Source organism: Mastacembelus armatus, chromosome 22 (genome assembly GCF_900324485.2).
Source record: "Mastacembelus armatus chromosome 22, fMasArm1.2, whole genome shotgun sequence".
Lineage (NCBI taxonomy): Eukaryota > Metazoa > Chordata > Actinopteri > Synbranchiformes > Mastacembelidae > Mastacembelus > Mastacembelus armatus.
In genome coordinates, this window is record NC_046654.1 from 8,144,992 (window position 1) to 8,166,012 (window position 21,021).

General features: G+C 40.8%; 1 protein-coding gene and 1 long non-coding RNA gene across 7 annotated transcripts in view; one reads left to right on the plus strand and one right to left on the minus strand.

Annotated features, from left to right (window-relative positions):
* The first annotated feature begins 409 nt into the window (after positions 1-409).
* qkia (QKI, KH domain containing, RNA binding a) overlaps positions 410-21,021 on the plus strand; it is a 69,177-nt gene continuing 48,565 nt past the window's right edge. For all 6 annotated transcript variants that reach the window (XM_026308488.1, XM_026308516.1, XM_026308480.1 and 3 more), the window contains exon 1: positions 410-850. In XM_026308488.1, coding sequence (XP_026164273.1) covers positions 706-850 — 145 coding nt within the window. In that variant the 5' untranslated portion in view covers positions 410-705. The remainder of the gene's footprint in view (positions 851-21,021) is intronic.
* Positions 2,689-5,229, minus strand: LOC113131376 (uncharacterized). The gene is made up of 2 exons (XR_003295801.1): positions 4,729-5,229; positions 2,689-2,944 (listed from the first exon to the last, which is right to left on the minus strand). It is a non-coding gene; the product is annotated as an uncharacterized LOC113131376 (long non-coding RNA).

Below are 21,021 nucleotides of genomic sequence, written 5' to 3' on the forward strand. Positions count from 1 at the left end.
AAATAGGGACTCTCCTTTGATCTTTAAATTAAAGCTGAGAAATAACATAAATTCTGTCCAGATTTAAGCAGGACCCAACATCATATTATCACAGTGTCATACCAGAACAAAAAGATTTTTCCGGTTTTAAAAAAGATATATATAAAGGATATGATCTTTCTTTTACTGGGGAAAATGAGAAAGAAGTGTGCTGCTGTGTTGACAACTCTTCAGGCGTATTATGTGCATTCCTTGCGCACTACATGTTATTGGCACAAATTCCTGTCCATCATACCACCAACCACTTAGCCCCGCCCCTTCTTGCGCTGATCCGGGCGCTCATTTGTTTCCCTATTAGTCCTCTAAAATCCCCGCTGGCCAATAGCCGTCGAGGAGGACGGAACCCTTTCCGGTGGAGCACTCTCTCGCGCCTACAGTGGTGGAATCGAACGTCCTCGAGCGCACACAGTGTAGAGGAGAGTACGGCGCACGAGCCTCTGGAAGGGAGATAACGGTTTCTTTTTTGCCCCCTGACCACTCCAACAGCAAGAATAAACCAAACCTGAATTTTAGGGGGGTTTGACAGAGTCTTCTGCTGAAAAGGAGGAGGGAAGCGAGGGATTGGAGCTGCAAGTTTTTTTTTTTTCCTTTTTCGTTTTTTTTCTCTTTTTTCTAAAAGAGGATTCTGTGTTTCGCGGTGGTTTGTTATTCTCTCTCGCCGCAAATATGATGGTCGGAGAGGTCGAAGTGAAGGAGCGACCGAGGCCGAGTCCCGACTATTTGATGCAATTACTAAACGAGAAGAAGCTTATGACCAGTTTGCCAAATCTCTGCGGCATCTTCACACACCTGGAGAGGCTTCTTGATGAAGGTAAGTGGCAACGGCGGTGAAGACGCCGGGGAGGGGGAGAAGCGTGACCACGGCGCAGTCCGGTGGCGGCGCGGCTTCGTTGGGCGTCCTTGCTGCATAGGGCTAGCGAGACCCAGACGCACACTAGCATATCCTGGGTACCCTCATATTGCTGGTCCTGACAGGCATAGTTAACACTTATAACTTCCACTGAACAATACTTCCCGTCCAAAAACAAAAAGTAAAACCTGCGAGTGTGTTTTATATCAGTCAGCACCGAGACGTGGACCCCAGAGTTCTGACGCTGAGGCTGCCACGGAGTTTGTTACAGGTCTATTTGACTTTCTGACGGCGAGACGAAAACTTTCTCTCACTCAAAGAGAAATATCCGAAGTAAACAGCACTGCGGCTGCATTAACAAAAATTGTTAACTGGAGGTTTTCACCATACTTTAAATTAATCCAAAGCGACTCTCGGTTATTTAGACGAGGCCCAATTCCACATGTTCCACTGTAATTTAGCTCAAGTTAGCCACAGTTTAAGCTAACTGTGTGTGCGTTCCGTTGAACTCTTAAAAAAACAAAACGGTGGCGTTAACTTGGCCACGTCTTTAAATGGGGACTCAAACAGCCATTATAGGGTTTCAAAGAAATTACAGGAAGTTTTACAAAGACACACTTTGGCTCTTCTTGTTTTTGTTTCGAGGATTGAGTTAGTTAGTTGCCCAGCGGCCGAGCTCAAAAACACGGTGGAATGTGTCTGCTTGTTGCCCAAACAATGGCCAGTGAGTTGCTGCTGGGAGGGAGAGTGAACGAAAACGATTTCAAGAGTCCAACTTTTTGTCTCTTAAAATAGGCACCGTTTTATTTGTTCTCTTTCACTTAGCTACAGCGATATTTGTCTTCGAGTCTATGTTTCTTTCGATTTTATTTTTTTCCCTTGCTGCTGCCGCCGTCGTGTTTTTTTGCCAGTCGAGCGTGCCCTACCAAAAACCGCGTCGCCTTTTGGCGGTGGCGCCGTCCAGATCGGATTTATCTGCCTACGATTATTCTCTGCAGTTTGTCACTGATTTTGGCATAAACAGTGGTGCAGATAAACGCGTCTTGTTTGCCGTTTGTGTTGATACTATCCATAGCCTAAGCTGGTCTAAGCGGAAGGTTGGACCCGTGGTTTATGTAACTGAGCTGGGGACACTAGAGAGCGCCACAGCCCCCTAGCACACTGTCCTCATGCTGTGTGCGGTGTTGGGCTGGACACCATGACACTGAGGGATAGAATTAAGAAATCTCTAGATAGATTAACGATTTTTTTTTCAAATACAACATAGGGCGTACCGAGCACTTCACACCTAAGTTTTGGTCACATGTCTGGAGGATGAGTAGGATCCGTACTATGTAGTTGTTAAACCGGTCTGCAAAGATTTTCTTGCAGCCTTGATGAGTGATAAACACTGCTACAGCGAAGCTTGTAGACAAAGTGCACCATTACCTCGAAACCTCACTAGGAAACTGCAACAATGTAAATGTCAACGTGTGATCCACTAAATAAAGTATATCTGCTCTAATTCTGTTTAAACCTGAAAGATTTGTTGGTACAGTTGATGATAAGCTCCCTCTATTCTGTTAGTTACGTGACACAAAAACAGTATGATTGTCTTGCAGCAATATTATACTGCTTCTCAGACTGGCACGGGCTGAGACTTGCAGACAATAAAGCAGTTAAGCAAGAAATTATGTTTTGAGAAGCAAGTGACAAGTTTTCCAGGGTGTGAATATAGAATTTTCTTTGCAACCTGATATTGTCATTAAAAGCAGCAAGTTTGCTTTACTCCCCACACCCTGTAAATTACTCTCAGAGGACGCATTATGATTTGTTTTTAATTCAAGAAGTGGCTATTACAATATTCTTTATATTGCTATATTGGGTGTGTCGACGTTTTAATTGAGGGCAGTCGGGGAGCAGACTTTTTCCTTCTTCTCTTTGCTGTTTCCCAGCCCCCAGTAGTCGTAGATCCTGACAGTCTTGTGAGGTAAAGGGACCGTGCACACACTGTGTACCTCTCATTTACTCGGAACAGCTCAGCAGTACTGCTATTGGTACACAGTATGAGCCAACCTATTGAAAGCAAGAAACTTGTATTTTAGATTTTGAGTGGTCAACAGTGACTTTTATTTAAATCAAATTTACAGTGAATTTATAACATGTCAGCTTATACTTTAAGCAAAAAAAAAAAGTCTCTGCTACCTAGCGTAACCAAAAGTGCTGTGCTGATATTACTATATATTTTAGATGAAATATTTACTGTGTAAAATGATAAATGTTGTAATTTCGATAATATTGAAAATGCGGTTTGTTTTTCTGTGGCTTCCTAAAGCCCCTGGTGGTCAGGAAGAACGGAGCATTTCAAATTTAGCTGATGTACTAAGCTGCATTATGGTTTTTCTGGGGTGAATTTTTATAGCTGGTCTCTAGTCACCTTTCTTTGCATTTTGTCTACCTGCTCCTATAAAGCAGTAAAGCTTTGAAATCACAGCAGAACTGTAAAAGCAGGAAAAGAAACATGTTCCACTCAACTGAGATGTTGTGCCCTAAATGCTGTTTAAGCAGTAACCGTTTGTAAATATATTTAGCCTATTTTAGGCATACAGGTTTTCAGATTTAAAAAAAATACTTTTTTGTGTGCCTAAATTTCATCTAAATGCTACCTTGGATGTTTTAAAATAAAACGTCTTGTTTATAACTTTGGTAGAAAAGTAATGGTCATTATGCTGATGTCATAAATGCAGTGGTGAAATTGATGAGCATTTCTTTTTTTGCTCAAGCGAAATTGCTTTTCTAAACTGTCTTGCACCATACTGTTTTGTGGATTTAGAATTGCGCTGTTAGAAGATTGATCCTGAAATGCTGCACTGGTCCAACTTTTCTATGCTGTGCTCCACAGATAGAAAATGAATAAAATGTTTTTCTCGTCTGGGGTTTTAAGAAATCATGTCTGGGACACTCGCCACTCTGTAGCTTCAGTCTCACTCCTTTAAAGCCACACAAGTCTGAGGTTTACAAGGGTTTCCACAGCACCAGCCCAAACTTTACACAGCCGCCAAAAATTGCGTGTGTGTGATGAAAGCCAATCCAGCACAGAGGAGGCCTGTCTCACTGTCTGGTTCCTGTTAGAGGCTGTTTGGTTTGCTAGCTCTGATGTGATATTCTGGGCCAACCTCTTCCCACTCCCTGTCCAGTACTGGTGTAAACTGACCCCACCCAGCACTAACCAAAAGCACAATCCCCTCTCTGAAACTGAAAAGAAGGGGGGGGGTAGAAAACAGTATTCAAAATAACCCTTCCTTGTGGCCTACCATCATTAAAATTGTCATTAAGTATGTGTTATGTTTAATGTGTTATGTTAGGGGGTAAGTGTTGTCAGATTGCTGCAATTCCAAAGTTCAGAAAAGTCATTTTTAATTGTTTTAATAGTAATTTGTGGTTAATATTTGCCATATAAAATTTATGAATCTTGTTTTGTGGAGTGTGGAGTCTTTGCCGGTAGAAGAGATCAAGATCACTCTCAAATACAACTTCCAGTCAGACTGGATAGACTCCAGATGGGAATCTTCAACTGCGATTGTTGTAGTTGAGCCAATGTTGTGTTGCAGGCATAGGGGACTTCTCAGTCAGTTCTGTCTCATTGAAAGTGGGTGTACTTTTAAAGTGACTAGGAAGAATCAGATGCTACTTTGAAAGCTACTGATTGTTAAGCAGACGTTAAAAACTTAACAACTCAGTTTACAAAACAAAGAGAAAGTTAAGGACTGTCCTAATCTGTCAACAAAGCATTGGCTCTCCTGTCTCCCTAGAGACAAAAGTTTTTGTATTGTCAATAAAATCACCATGACGGCACTTACCTTTTAAGAAAGCACAGTTTCTTAGGTGCAAAAGTGATCAAACATCTTAAATGCTTTTCTTTGTCAGGCTTTAGTGCGGCTTATGTGAGTGAAAATAAACACTTTTTGAAATCTGAACACTTTAAACTCTTTCTGGAATTGTCCGTCTCTCAAGAGTATAGCCTTCCGACAGCTGCATATGTCTCCCTCACCCACCCGACATGTTGTACATGCCTGCACAGCTGTTTCTATGGCAGAAGAAAGCTGGCACCACCCTTGTGTGCGACAACTGCTCCCACCCTCATTCAGTGGCGTGTCTGCATGGACGTGCCTGTTATGTTCCTAATATGTATGTAGCCCTTCAAGGTCACCCCAGCCTATTGACAGGCCCCTTTTGAAATCCCCTTGCGTTGCAGTTGTTCATCTCCCTGAGGTGACACCTGCTATGGGTTTTTTTCACTTTACGATCCGCCAGCCAACAAGCTGCTTCAAATTGCTATATTTTGTCTTGGCAGGAGGAGACAGCCCATATAACATTTAGAGGTGTAACCTAGTAGTGAAGTGTAGGCGCTGTTGCAAGGTAGCAGACCATGGGAGAAAGGGAGGATTTATATTTTTTTGTCATCAAGTGTGGCAAGTGTTTCTGTGGGGAACAAAGTAGTCAGCTCCCCTTGCCTTTTCTTCCAGGCTAATTTTTGACCTCTGTTTGTGTAATTAATTAAATTGTTGTTCCATTGTGGGCTGTATTTTAGAGCTACTTATTGCGTTGCTCCCCACTTGTGCTTGGCTACAGAGTCCCCCTTTTACATATAGGGTTTTGTCTTTGCTTGTTTATCGCTGTGTGCTGTGAATTAACAGGGCATTCCCAGGAGAGCTGTCAGCATTTAGAGGACACACTGGCTGCTGTCCACTGTGGTGCTTTTGTAGGGAACTGCTCCTTTGGGAACATCTGTTTAGACAACAGATTTTGATAAATGGGAAAGTGCTAGATGAGTATGTTTGGTCTTCTACCTGATGTCTGATATTTCTGTTAAGCTGTCTGTGTAGTTCTCCCCACTTCTTTTCTTTGTATGTCTGTGTTGCAGGCTGTGCTTTCCCACTGTAGCTTGACCCTTAATGTTCATCTGCACAGGGCTAGACCTGTACTAACTTCTCACATGCAATCAATTTAGCAGTTAACACGATTGAGCACAGCTCTCAAAGTAAGATACAGGTCTGAGAGAGCTCAGATAGTCTGACAGGGAGAATTGAGGGTGTTAGGCCAGGGCTGTTGTTGCAAACAGAAACCTGTTATCCCCCCACAGCCCTTTCTCTTCTCCCCACATTCTCTCCCAAAGCACCACTTATAAGCTTGAATTTAATTAACAGAGAGCCATTCTGTGAGCTGGTTTACTGAGCTGTCGCCACCAGTGAGAAAGCAGAATTGGAGCCTTTGAGCTGTCTTTCTATCTGCTCTTTCTTGCTGTCGTGGTTCCTCTTTCTTAGTATCTACTCTGACAATAAATTAGGCGATGGCATGGTGAGGTGTAGGGCCGTGCCTGTCTTCCATTCTGACGTGCCTCTACCTAGCAGTCTTCCTATCCAGTAGCCCCACCACAGTGCCTGTGTGAGCTTCAGTCCCTGTTCTAACTCAAACCCTGGGCCCCTTTTGCTCCCTTGGCCCTGCTCCACCTCCCCCACTGGGTGTTGTATGATAAAGTTATCCAACGGCAGCTTCATGCCCTTATCTCAGGTCTCAATCCTGTGTGTGCTGGGGCTTCCTTATCACAGCTGCCTCTGCCTGGCCTTCTGTGTTTGTGCTCTGCCCTGACTTCCTAGCTGACAATCTAGCTCAGTGTAGCCAAAACTGACCGTCTTACCTTCTATTACTGCCAGCTGTTAGACAACACATTGCTAGAGGCAATTTATCTCTCTATTTTTTCCTCTGTCTCCTTAAAGCAGAGGGATCCCATTAAAATTAACAGTGAATAAGGTAACCAGATGCACAGTGAATTTCCCTGAAGGAATTTTACTGGGTGGATTCTGTCAAAGCAAGAGTCATGGTCCTGTGTCTGTGTATGTGTGTTTTACACTCTAGAGGTTGAGCAGCATTAAAGAGGAAGCTGTATTGTGTTGTAATAATCATTTCACAACAGCGCTGACTTGTACATCAATTAGGTTGTTCATTCCTTATTCTGATACCGTGACTTCTCCCAATGCCCTTAACCAAGTTAAGTCAGCTTTAACCAATGTTTTTCTTCATTTTTGTGTGTCGTGCAAAAACATATATAGGGAAGTAACACTCACTTCAAACAGGAAGGGCCATGGACAAGGAAAGCCAGTGGTTTGTTTTTCCTTTACACAGTTAGACCGGGAGAAGGTGGGTGGAGGGGCATGGCAAGATTAGCCTGTTCCTCTTTTGCCCTCTCACACAGAGGTGGGTCTGTCTCTCAGCTTTCTTTTGACTCATTTATTTTACATCATGAATCATCTCTCATTCTTCCTCCACACACTGATGTGGATAGAACACGCACACTGTATTTCTGTTATGAGTCTGTGGGTAGTATGGGCCCCACCCTGTTACATTCTTCGAATGCTTCAGATAACTCTCCCACCCGACTTTCTTGCAGTTGACCTGTCCCCCTTATTCACTCACTTTTTTTGCTTTTGTATTCTTTCTTTTTACTGTTACAACAGAAAGTGTCAAACAGTTATGTTTCTCAGGAATCATACCAGCAGCATTTGTGAACATTTCCTGCTTCCTTCCCCATTTCTATCATACAAGGGAGGTGAAAAAAATTAACTGAATGCTCACTGTGTTCCTCTCACTCGCCCACCCCTCTGCATTCATTTTCTCTCTCAGTGCAGGAATGGCAAGCGAGTGTTGGCAGCCAGCTCAAGAATTTTACCGGGAGCACAGTCAGAGCACTTAACCTACAGCCGGGTGTTTGTTTTCACCAAACATTCTCTCATAGTGTGTTTTAGCTCAACTTAATGTGAAGCATAGGAACTAATAGTTTGGTTTAACTATTTAGATATGTTGTTTTTGTTTCACGGCTAGCAATCGCAAAATCCATTCCCTTGTATCAAGATATCAAAATCCAGTAATGTTTTCCTAAACCTTCTAATTTTGTGACTCAGTCATCTCTTTTTCACTGTTTGTCTTTGTAGCATTTTCCCCTTATCCTCATCCAAACTCCCTAGTTTGGGAGGTTTTCTTGTACCATCCTCCTTCAAAACACCCCAGTGGGTCAGTGTGCCTGTGGTTTGCAGCTTGCGCCTTTGTTTCTCACTAGTTGGAGGTTGGCCGATAAATCAAAGATGAATAATTTACTTGTCTCTCAGCAGCCCGCGTTGTTTCTGTGAGGCTTGGCAGAGCAGACGGTGCTGCCATAACCTTCCCTAAGGGCCACAGAGAGTGAGGTGTCAAGTTAGTGAGATTCCTATGTAGTGTTTTGCAATCTACGAAGTGCTTGGAACTCTTGCCTTAACCAGCATGAGCTGCTTCCCAGGATCTCAACACATTTTTCAGCCCTTGTTTTGCCATTTACAATACTCCGTCTGCTGCCATTCAAAAATTGCACATAAGTCAAAAACATATATGAATAGTTTGGCAAATTATGTTGCCTATAATTTGCTTTAACTCTAGCATTTTCACCACCATGCTATGCCCTAGTTTTATACACATTTAAAATAGCCTCCCATGTGACCGTCACTCACTTTAACTGCAACTGCAGCATTTGTTACTTCTGTAAACAAACTTTCTGTTGCCCTGTCTCAGAAGTCTGTCATTATTAGACTTCTTTTCATGTCTAAGAAATGGTTTGGAAACTCACAAGGCTGCAGTTTGCCAATCATATTTTGTTTGTGTTTTCATCGAGGGCAGACATTGTTCAACTGACTTTGTATTTTGAATGCTTATGATGTTTTGTAAAGGTATTTGGTACACTTTATTTGGATGGGGTTGTCCGATTCGATTTTCTTGAAATTGACATATTGGGTGATAATCTTGTGTTGGGCTGCCACTGTGGTATACCTTTTTAGCACTGACAAAAGCAATCTACCACCAAAATATGTATTGCAAAATAATTTAAATAACTGTTATTTTTTGGATGCCATTTAGTACTAAGGCTGTTAAGTTACTAGCTGCAGTAATAGTATTCCATAAGGAATATATTATTTGGGCATTCATTACCTCTCATTTTGATTGTGATCCTTCCTGTTCCCGTAAAGTCTGGTCAATTTGGTTCACCTTTAGAAAAAACATCAGGACATATCCTCTGTCCTATGAAAATGATATTCAGATACATTTCTTTTTTTTATACAGGTTATTCTCGAATAGCAAATATTTTAATTTGAAATGTATTTCTGACTAAAACTCAGTAGAATTTGATAAAGCTACAGTTTCTTGCAGAAAAGGACCTTTGGACTCCATTTCATACTTACAGCATAAGTACTGTTTTTAATGTATTCCATTGCCTTCTGTGCATTCACCTTTTAATAACCATGAAGTATATATATATATTTTCTAAGTCAGTGAAATATGTTTGATTATATGTTGAGTGCAGTAAGTGTATAACAGGAGCGCAGCAGTATAGGGAGGGTAAGAAGCCTCTAAGCAGTCATGCTGCAAGGCTTTCTGTAATCACAGTTTGAAATGTTGGTAATTGAGCTCATTCCACATTGCAGTTGATCAAGTCTGCAATGATTGTACCTCCTCTTAGCCTAACCTAACCTCAGTTGCCTTTGTCAGTTGGTATGGGCTTAGATGCCATTGTTTTGAGTCATCAGCGAGGGGTTGCAAGGAGCAACATACAGCTCAGTTTGCTTTGTGCTCCCTGTTGGTAGTGACAGTATTTATGCTTATGTCTAGGAGGAAGTGCACAGATTTCTTGAAGCAGTGTTGTACAGAGCAGCCACTTCTTTTAATCAAGTGCCCCCTAAACCTGTTCAGCAATGTTTCAGCTGCTCAAACAGGGTCTTTTCACATAGCGGCTGTGAAAAGATTAATTACATGTGTTACACAGTTGTCTTTTACAATGGCTGTCTGCCCTGCAGTCTTGTGCTGTAATGTAAAACATGATTTGCTTAGCATTATTTATGCCCATGTGCAGCAGGTCCAACCAGAAGTGACGGTAGCAGCACATGAATGAAGTCATAACTGCAGTGTCTGTTCTGTTTGTTTGTCACTGTTTGTGTTAAGGCTTAGGTCTGCCTGTCCTTATCAGTGCAGTGGTTGGGAGGAGATTACAGAGCAAAAACAATGGGTGGTTTTGTATGATTAGGCTTTAATTGGTGAAACAATGAGCCTCTTTAGCACTGTGTGTAACATAGAAAAGACTGGAATAAAAACCCTCTGATAAATGGCAGGCAAGAATGTGCTGTCTGTACGAAAGAGTTAGTGGGCATGAGCCTTGTCCGCACTCAGTTTATTGATTGTATTCGCTGAAAGGAAAAAGACAAGTAAGGCCACCAAGAGTAAGAGCAGGATGGAGAGTGTGATAAAGAACACTGGGGACAGACAGAGGATTCCTATGTCCTGTGAATGAGGTCATCTAGTTGGTTATGAGGAAGGTCGCTGACCCCTCACACAGCTCCACACGCCACCCCCCCGTCTCTCCCTCCCTCCCCCTCAGCTAATGAAGCACAGTGGCTTTTTGTGCGTTAATGGGCCAGGCACACACTCGGTCCTTCCTTCCTGTTCCCACAGAAATATGCACTCTATGCTTTCTGTCAAATAAGCCTTGTACATTGCAATGTATTTTTACGTATTCCATTTATCACTGTTTATTATCTCAGCTAAAAGTACAGTGCTGAATGTACTGTTCTTAAACCTGCTAGGTGATGTGGTTTATACACTTCTGACCTGAGAAGTCTGGGTCTGATCAGTGACTAGCTAGCTTACGCTTGGTTACATAGCTTACACTATAAAATGGACTGCCAAATTTAAAGTGACACTGACTGCTGCAATATTCGACAGGTCACACAGCTTGTAATTGAGTTTAAAAGATGCTGTTTAAAAAATGCACAACCAGCTGGCACAGGTGAACTGTCTGTGCCTTGTAGATGCTACTCAAGTACATGCTGACTTTAATCTACGCCATCTCAGGTCAGTGTCATTACATAGGAATGTTGTCCATAAAAGACTTACACAGGGTGTTGCTTTATTTTCTTCTTCGATAAGGTTTCAGTGGCTCCTGTCTGCTCAATATATTGTCTTGAGAAACATGCCAGGACAAGCTCAGTGGCAGCTATATGAACAGTCATTTAACTCAAATTGCTCTAAAAGTTATATTTTTACACGTTTAAATTACGTTCACAATTGCATTGTGTGGGTAAATAAAATAGTTTATTGTACACATTAGTGGTCCTCTGGGGAAGGTGAAAAGCAGCTGGGGATGGATAGATACAGCAGGTGAGACAGGTGTGGGCGTGAGCAAGGTGCCAAGGTGCCAGCTGTTGTTGACACCTTAAGGTGAAGAATGGTCTGCTAGGAGGTGGACCTGTCTCTCGCTGTCCCTTTTAATCCTTCTCTTCCCTTCCCTCTTCCATCCTACTCTCCTCTTGTCTTTTTTCCTGGACATTATTTGTCTGAACAGTTTGGGATGGAAGCTCTTACCCGCAACCATATTTTTTTACTGAATGTTGGAAACCTTTGTTAAACCAGACCTCAGTATTATCTCCACTCCCCAATCACAATGTATTGCAACTTGTTCTCTCTGTCTGCACCCCTTACACACATACTCTGCTTTGCTTTCTCCTTTTCTTTTCTGTTAAGTGTGTACATGCATTCATCTCATTTGTTTATTACACTGCCTTCCATTTTGTAGAATGAGCGATAGTGTAGTTCTCGGCTTGAGGAGTGTTCCATCGTTGTCATAGTATTTTCTAAAGGAAAAAAACTCAGTATCTGTTCTCCCAAAGGGAATGACTCATTTTTCCTGGCTTTGTCTTTGTACCTATTTATTTAAGCAGTGACTCTACAGCTCTTGTCGCCCTCTTTCCCCCTCTCTCTGTGCTCTTCTTTTGTCTCCTGCTTCTCCAGATTTTCTTCACCTGTTCTCTTCTTGCATGCGTTTTCTCCTTTGCAGCTTCCCTCTATTTGTATGTGTGGCAAAAGTCCAAACTTGAGGCTACATTGCCTCTTTCTTGTGAAGACCAGCAGTGACATTAAACACTTTCAACGTGGTCTGTCACTTTGCATCAGCTCCGCTCTTACTGTACAAGACTCTAGAATGTGCTCGGCTCTCCACTCACTCCTATGGATGTTGGTTAGTAGGAAACAACATGCCTGCGCTTGCTGGCTTTAATTGTGCACATGTGTACACATTTGCAGATTTGTTAAGCCCTCACACCCAGGTCCTTTGAGGCAGATCAATGTTTAAAAAGCTTAACCATAGTGGAAGCTTTGTTAATGACAGTTGAGTCAATGAGAAGGCTTCTCTCATCCCTTTATGATACTGACCTAGTTGTCACAGCCCCTGCAACATCTTTGTTTTTTACATGCTCTAAATGGTACATTCAACATGACTTGGCAGATGCAGCAGATCAACCAGATGATCTCCACAACCAGAGAATCAGACCATGCAAAGGAACAGCCAAAGAGCCGATCATCTCATGATCTGCAGACACAGAGTATGCTATGCTCTCTTCACTGTCTGTCCTGCAAAACAAGCAATCTTAATATGTGAAACTGCATCAATCACTTTGAGTGTTTTTCAGTGTTTCTTAACAATACTGGGTCTGTTTGAATTGCATCTCCTAAAACTAGCACACAGTCCATCCCTGAATGCTTGGCCCAGAACAGTTTAGGTTTTGGCAAGAAACCGTTCATATTCATTCAGACGTTTAACACATTCTTGATTTGTAATGTACAAAAGTAGGCAAGGGTAGGCATTTGAAGTGGCAAGATTCCTGGAAAAATTATCTGTCAGGCTGTGAAGACAATGAAGAGCCAGCACAAAGATGCAACAGCAGCTGTGATTTGAGTTTGTGTGTTGTCACACCCAGGGACAGCGGCTGAGTGGCTGCTGGACTGGAACTTAAGATGGTTGCTGCAAGCCCCAGCAGGCCCTGTGCCTAGGGCTGAAACAACAGCTGACACACATACATATACTTTGTGATGTGACCTGTTTGTCTTTCTGTATTTATAACTTGTAACCTTCCCAGGGTTTTTATACAAAGGGAGTTTGTGTTCAAATTTTGTGTTGCATTAAACTCATCACTGTTTGTAATTGTATCTGTGAAACCACTCCAGACTATGTAGAAAAACTAACTAAAGACAAACAAGCAAACTGGTGACTTTTGAGTCAGTGGTGGTCTTTAGTGATAATATACAGCAAAGTCAGAGATTGCAGAAAACTGCTGTTGTGTTTATCCTCTTTCAAGGTGATATTTTTGATTTACACTAAACTAAAGAAGGTTGGCAAACTGTCACCCCTGTGCTAATTTTACATAGCTGCTGGGATCCCAGTGCTCAAAGTGTTTTTTTTCACATAAGAAAAATGCATACTAGTAATGCTATCTTTTTTTCATTCCCTAATTCCCAATTCTCAATTTTTTCTGTTTATACAGGATATGGGGCAGGCTATGTCTTGACACAGCATTCCAGAGAATCAATATTGATCAATCATGTCGATACTTATTTGTTAAAGAATGGCAAAGTGGAAAACTGGTTGAGGACTCTTGCCTTCGGTTAAGTGTACCAGACTTTGAGACGCGTTCATTTGACTTTGTGGTCACCACTTTCAGTTGTGGTGCTGTTGAATTTTTTGTGTTATCTTATACCTCATTTATATCAATGAAAATATACTGCATATGTTTAGATACTTGAATTTAATAAATTGTTGGATTGCTGTTATTACTTAATATTTATTGTTAACAGATAAACAATTGTAAAAGCGTATTTTAACACTAAATTATAAATTCACAATGACATTTCCTGAATTATAGCCATACACATCTGTGCTTTTATATGTATTTCCAATTGAATACAGTGAGTTTCAATGGGTTTCAAGGTGTGTTAAGGTACCATGTTCGTCGCATTTTGTTCCCACCTTATTGTGCTGTATACTCTTGTGGTGTTTTACAGACAGTGTTACAGAAAAATTGCCTAATTAAGATTAGTTGCTGATGAAACACACTTGCAGGCAGTTGCCAATCAGTTTGGTTCTATCTGTTTTGTGCATCAGTGCTGTAATATTACAATCAAGTGACCTTGTTTGCTAATAATAGGAGTGAAAAGAGTGTAGGTGTCCCTCATTCTGTCAATCCTCTCCCTATCAAACACAATAAATATTTTTTTTATCAGTCTGTTTGTTGACATTCTCAATTCTGCACTTCTGGCAGGCTCCTGCTGCTCCCATCTGTTCCTCACCAAAAATCACTGGAGTCACGGGATTTGCTAAAGGCTTACAGTTAAAATGAAGGCTTTGTCTTATCCTATATGTTGCCCTTTCGAGGTGTTTAACTGTGATGGAAATGACCATCTGAAATTTCTCAGCCTTAGCCTGATCTCTGTTTGTTTCCCTCACCTTAACCCTTACACTCATGCCGAAAATGCTGCTGTTCTGTCAGACCAAATTGTTTGGGAGCAAGAGTAAAATATCCCTTTGGGTCAAAGAGAAATTATATTGCACAGAGACCAAAAAAGTCAAAATTAATTTTAACTGATGAGATGGTATGGTAAATTATCCTCCCACTATCCTCTCTTCTCCATTGGTTGGGAGCATAGTGGTCTCCTTAGTTACAGGGGTGGGGACAGGAAGCCTAGTGCATGTTATCTTCCCCAGTCACATTGACAGTCAGAGCCTTTCCTTCCTCTCTCTTCCTCTGTTGTTTCCTTCTCTGACAGCTGGACCTTTCCTGGCATTGTTGTATGACAGAGAGGGCAGCTGTGTTTAGCACTAGACACAGTGGTAATGTGTTTAAGAGATGAATAGTGATTAGTATTTTTAGATCTTTAGAAATTGGTGTCTTTAGTTTACCTTCTGCTGACACACTCATACAAATGCATAAACATACACAATTATTCTGCCCAACTCTTTGATCGTCTCTTTGAGGCATAGTCATTCCTTGGATTCTAACAAGAATCAATGTCAACTCACAGGAAATGTCAGTCAAAATAGTGTACAAAGGAAAGGTATACCCCTTATTCATGGGCCAGAGAACATGGTTCCAGCAAAGGACTGTTCTTCTAATCAACAACACATATGGACACTAAAACAACATGCATTCTGGGTCTTCATCCTGTTATTCTTCCTTTCCTTATCTCATATTCTCACATCTTTTTGAGCTCACAGCATACATCCTGTACTTCATTTTACATTACATTCCTCTTGTATTGGTGTGTGTGTGTGTCTGCCAGTGCAAGTGCACATCTGGGTTTAAAAAAATATGCTAGCAGTTGTGTCTCTAGAAGGGTATGTAGTGTGTGTACATTGACCAAAACACTGGAAGTAGAGTTAAATGGGTAAAGACGAAGTGAGAGAGACATTAGCACTATACCGAACAGCTGTTCTCTGCTTTTTTGTCTCTGATTTCAGGTAAAGTCTGTGAAATTAGTTCCCACAAGATTCAGGAAAACCAACAATCTGTTTGGCAGGTTGTGCACATGCATTGTCCATGTGTTGAATATGTGTTTGTGCTCATACTGATTATTCCACTGACTTTGATATCTCCTGTCATAACAAAACATCCATTTTTAGTGTGAATGGAATGACGCAAATGTAGTTTATATATAATGGAAGGTGGGTTCCCTCGTGGTATTGTGGTAGCTTGGTTGATTTTTTTTCTTTTTTTGTTTGTTTGTTTTTCAAAAAAAAAAGTATATTGTGATCAAATTTGTGAAACCATTTTCAGCTCATGAGGCTTCTCTCTTAAAGCTAGCCTGTTAAATGACTATTGCTGTGCCTTCCAATTTAACGCTACATATCACTTCCCCTTTAGATGGCAAAAGCAGCAGTAAAATAGCCTATCTTTGCTTGGTATTTTAGAAGGAGTCTGAGTCTGCATTTGTGGGCATTAGGTTGGCTGTTTCAGCTGAGCTAGGGTATTGGGCTACTTTAAAAGGTGAGCCGAGCAAAGAGAAAGTATTAGCACAAAACTCTTTCTGCTGTGCGGGATTAGATTTTTTTCAATCACTGAATAATTAGCAATGTTATGAAATTATGCTGAGAAAAGGCTTTTAGCCTTCTGTTAAGCACAACACCAACACTCCCTGGTGTTTCCTGAGAGGGAGCAATATCTGTGCGAGTCTGTGAAAGAAAGAAAGAAAACATTTTCTGTTGCTTTCCACCATGCTCATTCGCCCTGGGGTGCCTCCCTCAAGTTTAAGTGTGTGTGAGTGTGCATGCACTCACAAGTTTCACCCCAGGATTGTGTTAAAAGTCCCCCCACGCAGAGAGTAATGAACATTGGGCCCCTTGTGGCAGCCATTAAGAATAAGCCATTATGGTATTGAGCCAGCCCTCCCTGCCATTTTCACCTCATGCTATAGTAGACCCCACAGAGTGCACCAAACTGGCACTCCTCTGGCTCATTGAGTTGCCAGTATGCCCTCCCCCCACCGCCACCTCCCCCCAAACACACACGCACAGAACCCCATAAAGCAGTTCCACATCATCAAATGTGATGATCCCTTGTTCTAATTTTAGCCTGAGATCTTAATAGCTCTGCCAATACTGTCTCAAACACTTATTTTACTGGGGCTGGGATAGCATCGTGGTCTCAGTGAGGCAGATAAGATGGGTTTTTGCTACAACTTTTTAAGGAGTATGGTACATTATTTACCCTAGCAGTTCGGCCAAACCTGACTGAAAGCTATCAAAACAGGTTTTCTGTAAAGCAATACTTTTTATTGATTTTAGCAAATTTTTAAAATTTTGTTTTCTACATTGATTTTTGTAAATACTTATAAGATCAATTCAGACACATCAAGGTTAATTTGGAAAATCCCAATAGAGAATTGTTCTTCTGTTGCCAGTAACAACACCCCTTTCTTTTATTTGTTGTTGTACCTCTCCTCCTATGTTTACTCTTAACAAAACAGTAAATTCTCTATTCGCCTGAAAGCAAATGTAAGGTTCAGGGTTCACCAGAGAGAATCCCACCTGTAGACCAGGTTTCAAATGTAGTGTCATTTTTAAATAAAAATATCAAATGAAAAGGAACTCAGTAGACAGATATTGCATTATTAGAGTTTTTAGAATGAAATACAGTACATTTAACAAAAACTAAGCCTTCCGCTTCCAGCTTACCATCCCAAAGACAGATGGCATTAACTGCCATATTAAATGTTTTTGCACTTTCCAAGTAACTGCTCTAGGACTTGCCATTATGCCTGTTAAATTTTTTGTGATGATCTCAAAATTGACATCATGACTCTTTCTCAGGCCTTAAATTGCTCGGTAGGGATACATTTTTTGAATTGAATAAGTTAACTGGCACAGTTTTGACACATGTATTCCAGGACAGTCAGTGCAACTTCATTTGTCAGTGTTGGAGTTATTAGATAAAATTGTTGCTCTGTTTGTCTTTGTGTGAAGGTAAAGATATCTCATCAAATTTCACATAATTGACATTGTCATATATAATAAATGTATTTTTTTTTTCTAGAATGAACAAGAGTTTTTACTTCTCAGTGTGTTCAGTGCATTTTGTCCCTCTGTATGGCTCTTTCTGCTTCTTTTTCATTGCAGTTCTCTGATGGTCCCCTCTCCTTGTCTGTACTGTCTGTTTGCTTTGTTTAATCACCAAACTAATGTGCTATGGCATGTTCCTATAGCACACCATCACCCTTCCTGCCAGCAGCCACAGAAAGCCACATTCAACTTGGCACTTCTTCCCCTTCCTGCATGCAATCACAGTGACAGCCCCAGAAAACATTGCATTTGCCACTGGTTATGATTAATGGCTTTGCTGATTGCTGTTCTTGGCCATCACCACACCTACACATTCTGCTTTTAGCATACATATTCTCAGGGGTTCCACAAGAATAGAGGAGGAGGTAAACTGTGACTTTAACTTCTCAATATTTCAGATGTAATTAGGAATATTTTCTATACATTTAGTTAAAATATTTATATAGGAATCTCTCTAAAAGAGACCTAATTTAATTTAAGGTGACAAGCTAAAGAAAAAGTATTGCTCTTTGTATTTAAAATATGACTACAATACCTAGAATTACATTTTTCATAATTGTGATCCGAGTTTACTCTTAAAAGTTCTTTTCACATACTGTGACAGCAGCGGCTGTTTCTACTGCTGTCAGTCATCATAGTAAAACAATTAAACCAGTAAGAGTTGAGGGAGAGTATGAGGTCGATGTGTAATAAAAAGTAGCTGTGTGCTTCTATAATCTGTCTTTCTGGGTCTCTTTGTAACCAGTCTGAAGATGAAACAGTGGCTAGTAAGGCGAGCTGGAGGCAAGGTGCAGCACTATTTCCTTCTTGTTTCCTGCTGTATTTGTTTAGCAGATTTTTCTCTAAGGCAGTTTTCCTCCTCTTTTCATGTGGAGTGTTTTTTCTGTGGGTTCATTCTCTCAGGGTAACATAGCCTACAAGCACACAAAAGCTCATTAGTTTGTGTGTGGGTGTTTTTCAAAAGCTGTGCTACATGTTTTTTATATGTATACATAAGTTTTTGTCAGCGTATTGATGTGCATTGTTGGGCCACCACGAGATGTTTTGTGAGTTATCTGCATATGTGTTTTCAGGCAACTTAATTGGATACATACATGCGCACACAGCCATCCCTTATGTAACATAGTGAAAACCTGACTGAAGATTGTGTTACTGTAATTTTGTGGAAGAATTTTTTTCGTTGTAAAATGCATCAACCATCCATCCCCAATTCAGATGAAAGCAATAATTCCTGTGTGCCTCAGCTTGCCTTTTACCCATGAAATGGGTGAGCAAGTATTTTTCTGGTTTTTTTTTTGTTTTTTTGTTTTTTTGTTTTTTCTTTTCCACCTAGCGAAAATCCAGAGACCTTGTTATGCTAGTCGTTTATTTAGTGGCCTATCTCCTTAAAGACCTGACGCTGGAGCTTTTTACCCAGCCTGCCTTAGGAGAATCCCTGACACACAACATAAATCTCTCCCTCTGGCTTACAGCAAATGGCACCGCCATTTCTGTCTCGAGCCATTTAGACCCCACAGCCTGTGGGGGCCAGTGCTTATATCAACATCATACCAGAGTTCAGGAACTGTGTAGATGAGTCACTGCAAAACAAAGCTGAGATATATTTTTTAGTACTAGTTTAAAGTTGACAGTTGAGATGTACTGTAAAATTATTACTCAACCAAAATTGACATGGAAAGGAAACATGTAAAGAGGAGTGAAGAAACAGATTTTGAAACAGATTACAAAACTATTCAGATGTGAATGAACATTGTGGGCTACTCAAGCACTTTGTGCTTTCTAAAACTGACTATAGTGACATATCCATAGCAATGAACGCTCTTATGCTATTCATTATTACCTTTTCCCTCTTTGAATCTGTGGAAAGAGGTTGATTCGATGCCATAGGGAGAATGGCTTGCACCCCAGTGTGTTTTAGTCTATTGCAAGTAATAGACACACTTGGATAATGCTGTTCCAAATGTGTTTGTGTTTCATGTAGCCATTTCCAGAGACATAACATTGCCTTAATTGAGTTAAACAATGTTGATCCTAGTTGTTGTCTGATCTACTCCTGCTTGTCCAGCATTGCTAGTACTTGCTTGGAAACTCAAATCTTCAATACCATATAATTTCTTGCTTCATAGAGTCTACAAAGCTGGAACAAGACATACACTTGTGCATTCTGTACTGAATATTTTGTAATTAATAAATGTATTGTGACATTCCTACCATGCATTATATTAAATATGGTACATTGTAAACAATGGTAACTAAAGCACTGGCCCTCTGGCTACAAGGATGTTAATATCCCGTAGTTCACCAATGCAAATGGTCCGTAGTACAAACCTTTAGGACAGGATATTTCAAACCTAAAGCTGGTATTTTCCTGTTAGAACCAAAGTACAAATGCTTCTCCTAACTATGCTCATAATACAGCATACTCATTAACAGCACAGGAATAGTTTGTGCATGAACATCAAAGGATTGTGCAGTGTATGCCTACTGTTAAATCAAAGATTAGGAAGTAAAAATAAGACAGAAGCATGAGGAAGCTTTTTTTTTTTTTTTTTACAAAGAGGGAGGGGAGAGGGAGGCAGCTGTGAGTTGACGATAAGACCCAGAAATGCATACGTTTTCATGGCTCACTCACCCCCACCAGTGCACACGATACTTTGACTTTCTGCATTAAAGGAAACCTCCGTCTTTCATATGCTTGGCCTGCCAAACCCCTAAACTGTTTAAGTGGAGTGTCATCTTGGATAAAGTTGTCTGTGCCATGAATAAAGGGTAGGAATGCATTAAACGCCCAAATCCTTTTGCTTGTAACGGGCAGCCAGGCTTTGTGATTGCTAAAGTGCACAGCTTTAAAGTGAAAAGGCTTGTTCCTCAACTGAGTCTTGTTTCACCGTCACATTTAGGTGAATCTGTGATTGCTGTAGTGTTTCTGGACAACACCACCAGACTTTGCATCTATATTTGCTTCTACTTTCAAAATATTTTTCACCTGTTTAAATTATTAATTGAACATGCATATATGTTTAAACAGGAATGATGGAATGATTGTGAAAGCTTGCAAGGGGTTTTGATCTTGATTCACCCTAAACAGGAAGGGCTCATCTCTTTGTCTCATTTGATCATTTTGGCTTTAAGATTAATTGGTGTTAGGCTCAATCTGGTACAGGTGCCAGATATTATCACCCTAATACCAGGCATCACAAGGCATTTAAAGCTGCTTTGCTCAGGCAGAGCTGATCACACTGATTACCCACCCACTACATTTCTCTTGCTCTCTCTCTCCCTCCCTCTCTCTCTTTCTCTATTGCTCGCTTGCTCTCTCTCTCTCACACACACACACACACACACACACACAATGTGTATTAACAGATGTACTCTGATCAGAGGACGTTTTGCTATGACCTACAGGGTGAGGACAAAGCAGTTATGGAGCTGGCCTATTTTGGGGCTCTTAATTTACTTGTTCCCATTCTCTAGTGGAACAGGTCTGGGTGAATCATCTTCACTAATCTTAAACTTGATTACAGTATCTCATTCTCATTCTCCACTTTTCCATTGTTTTTAATTTTATCCTGCTACCTCTTTGCTCCTTCTTTAATTTCTTCTCCTTTCTGCGTATTCACCCAGGTTTGTCTAAATGTTGTTTACATTCATTAAATCGTGTTAGACCAACATTAGAACATATCCCTACCTCATT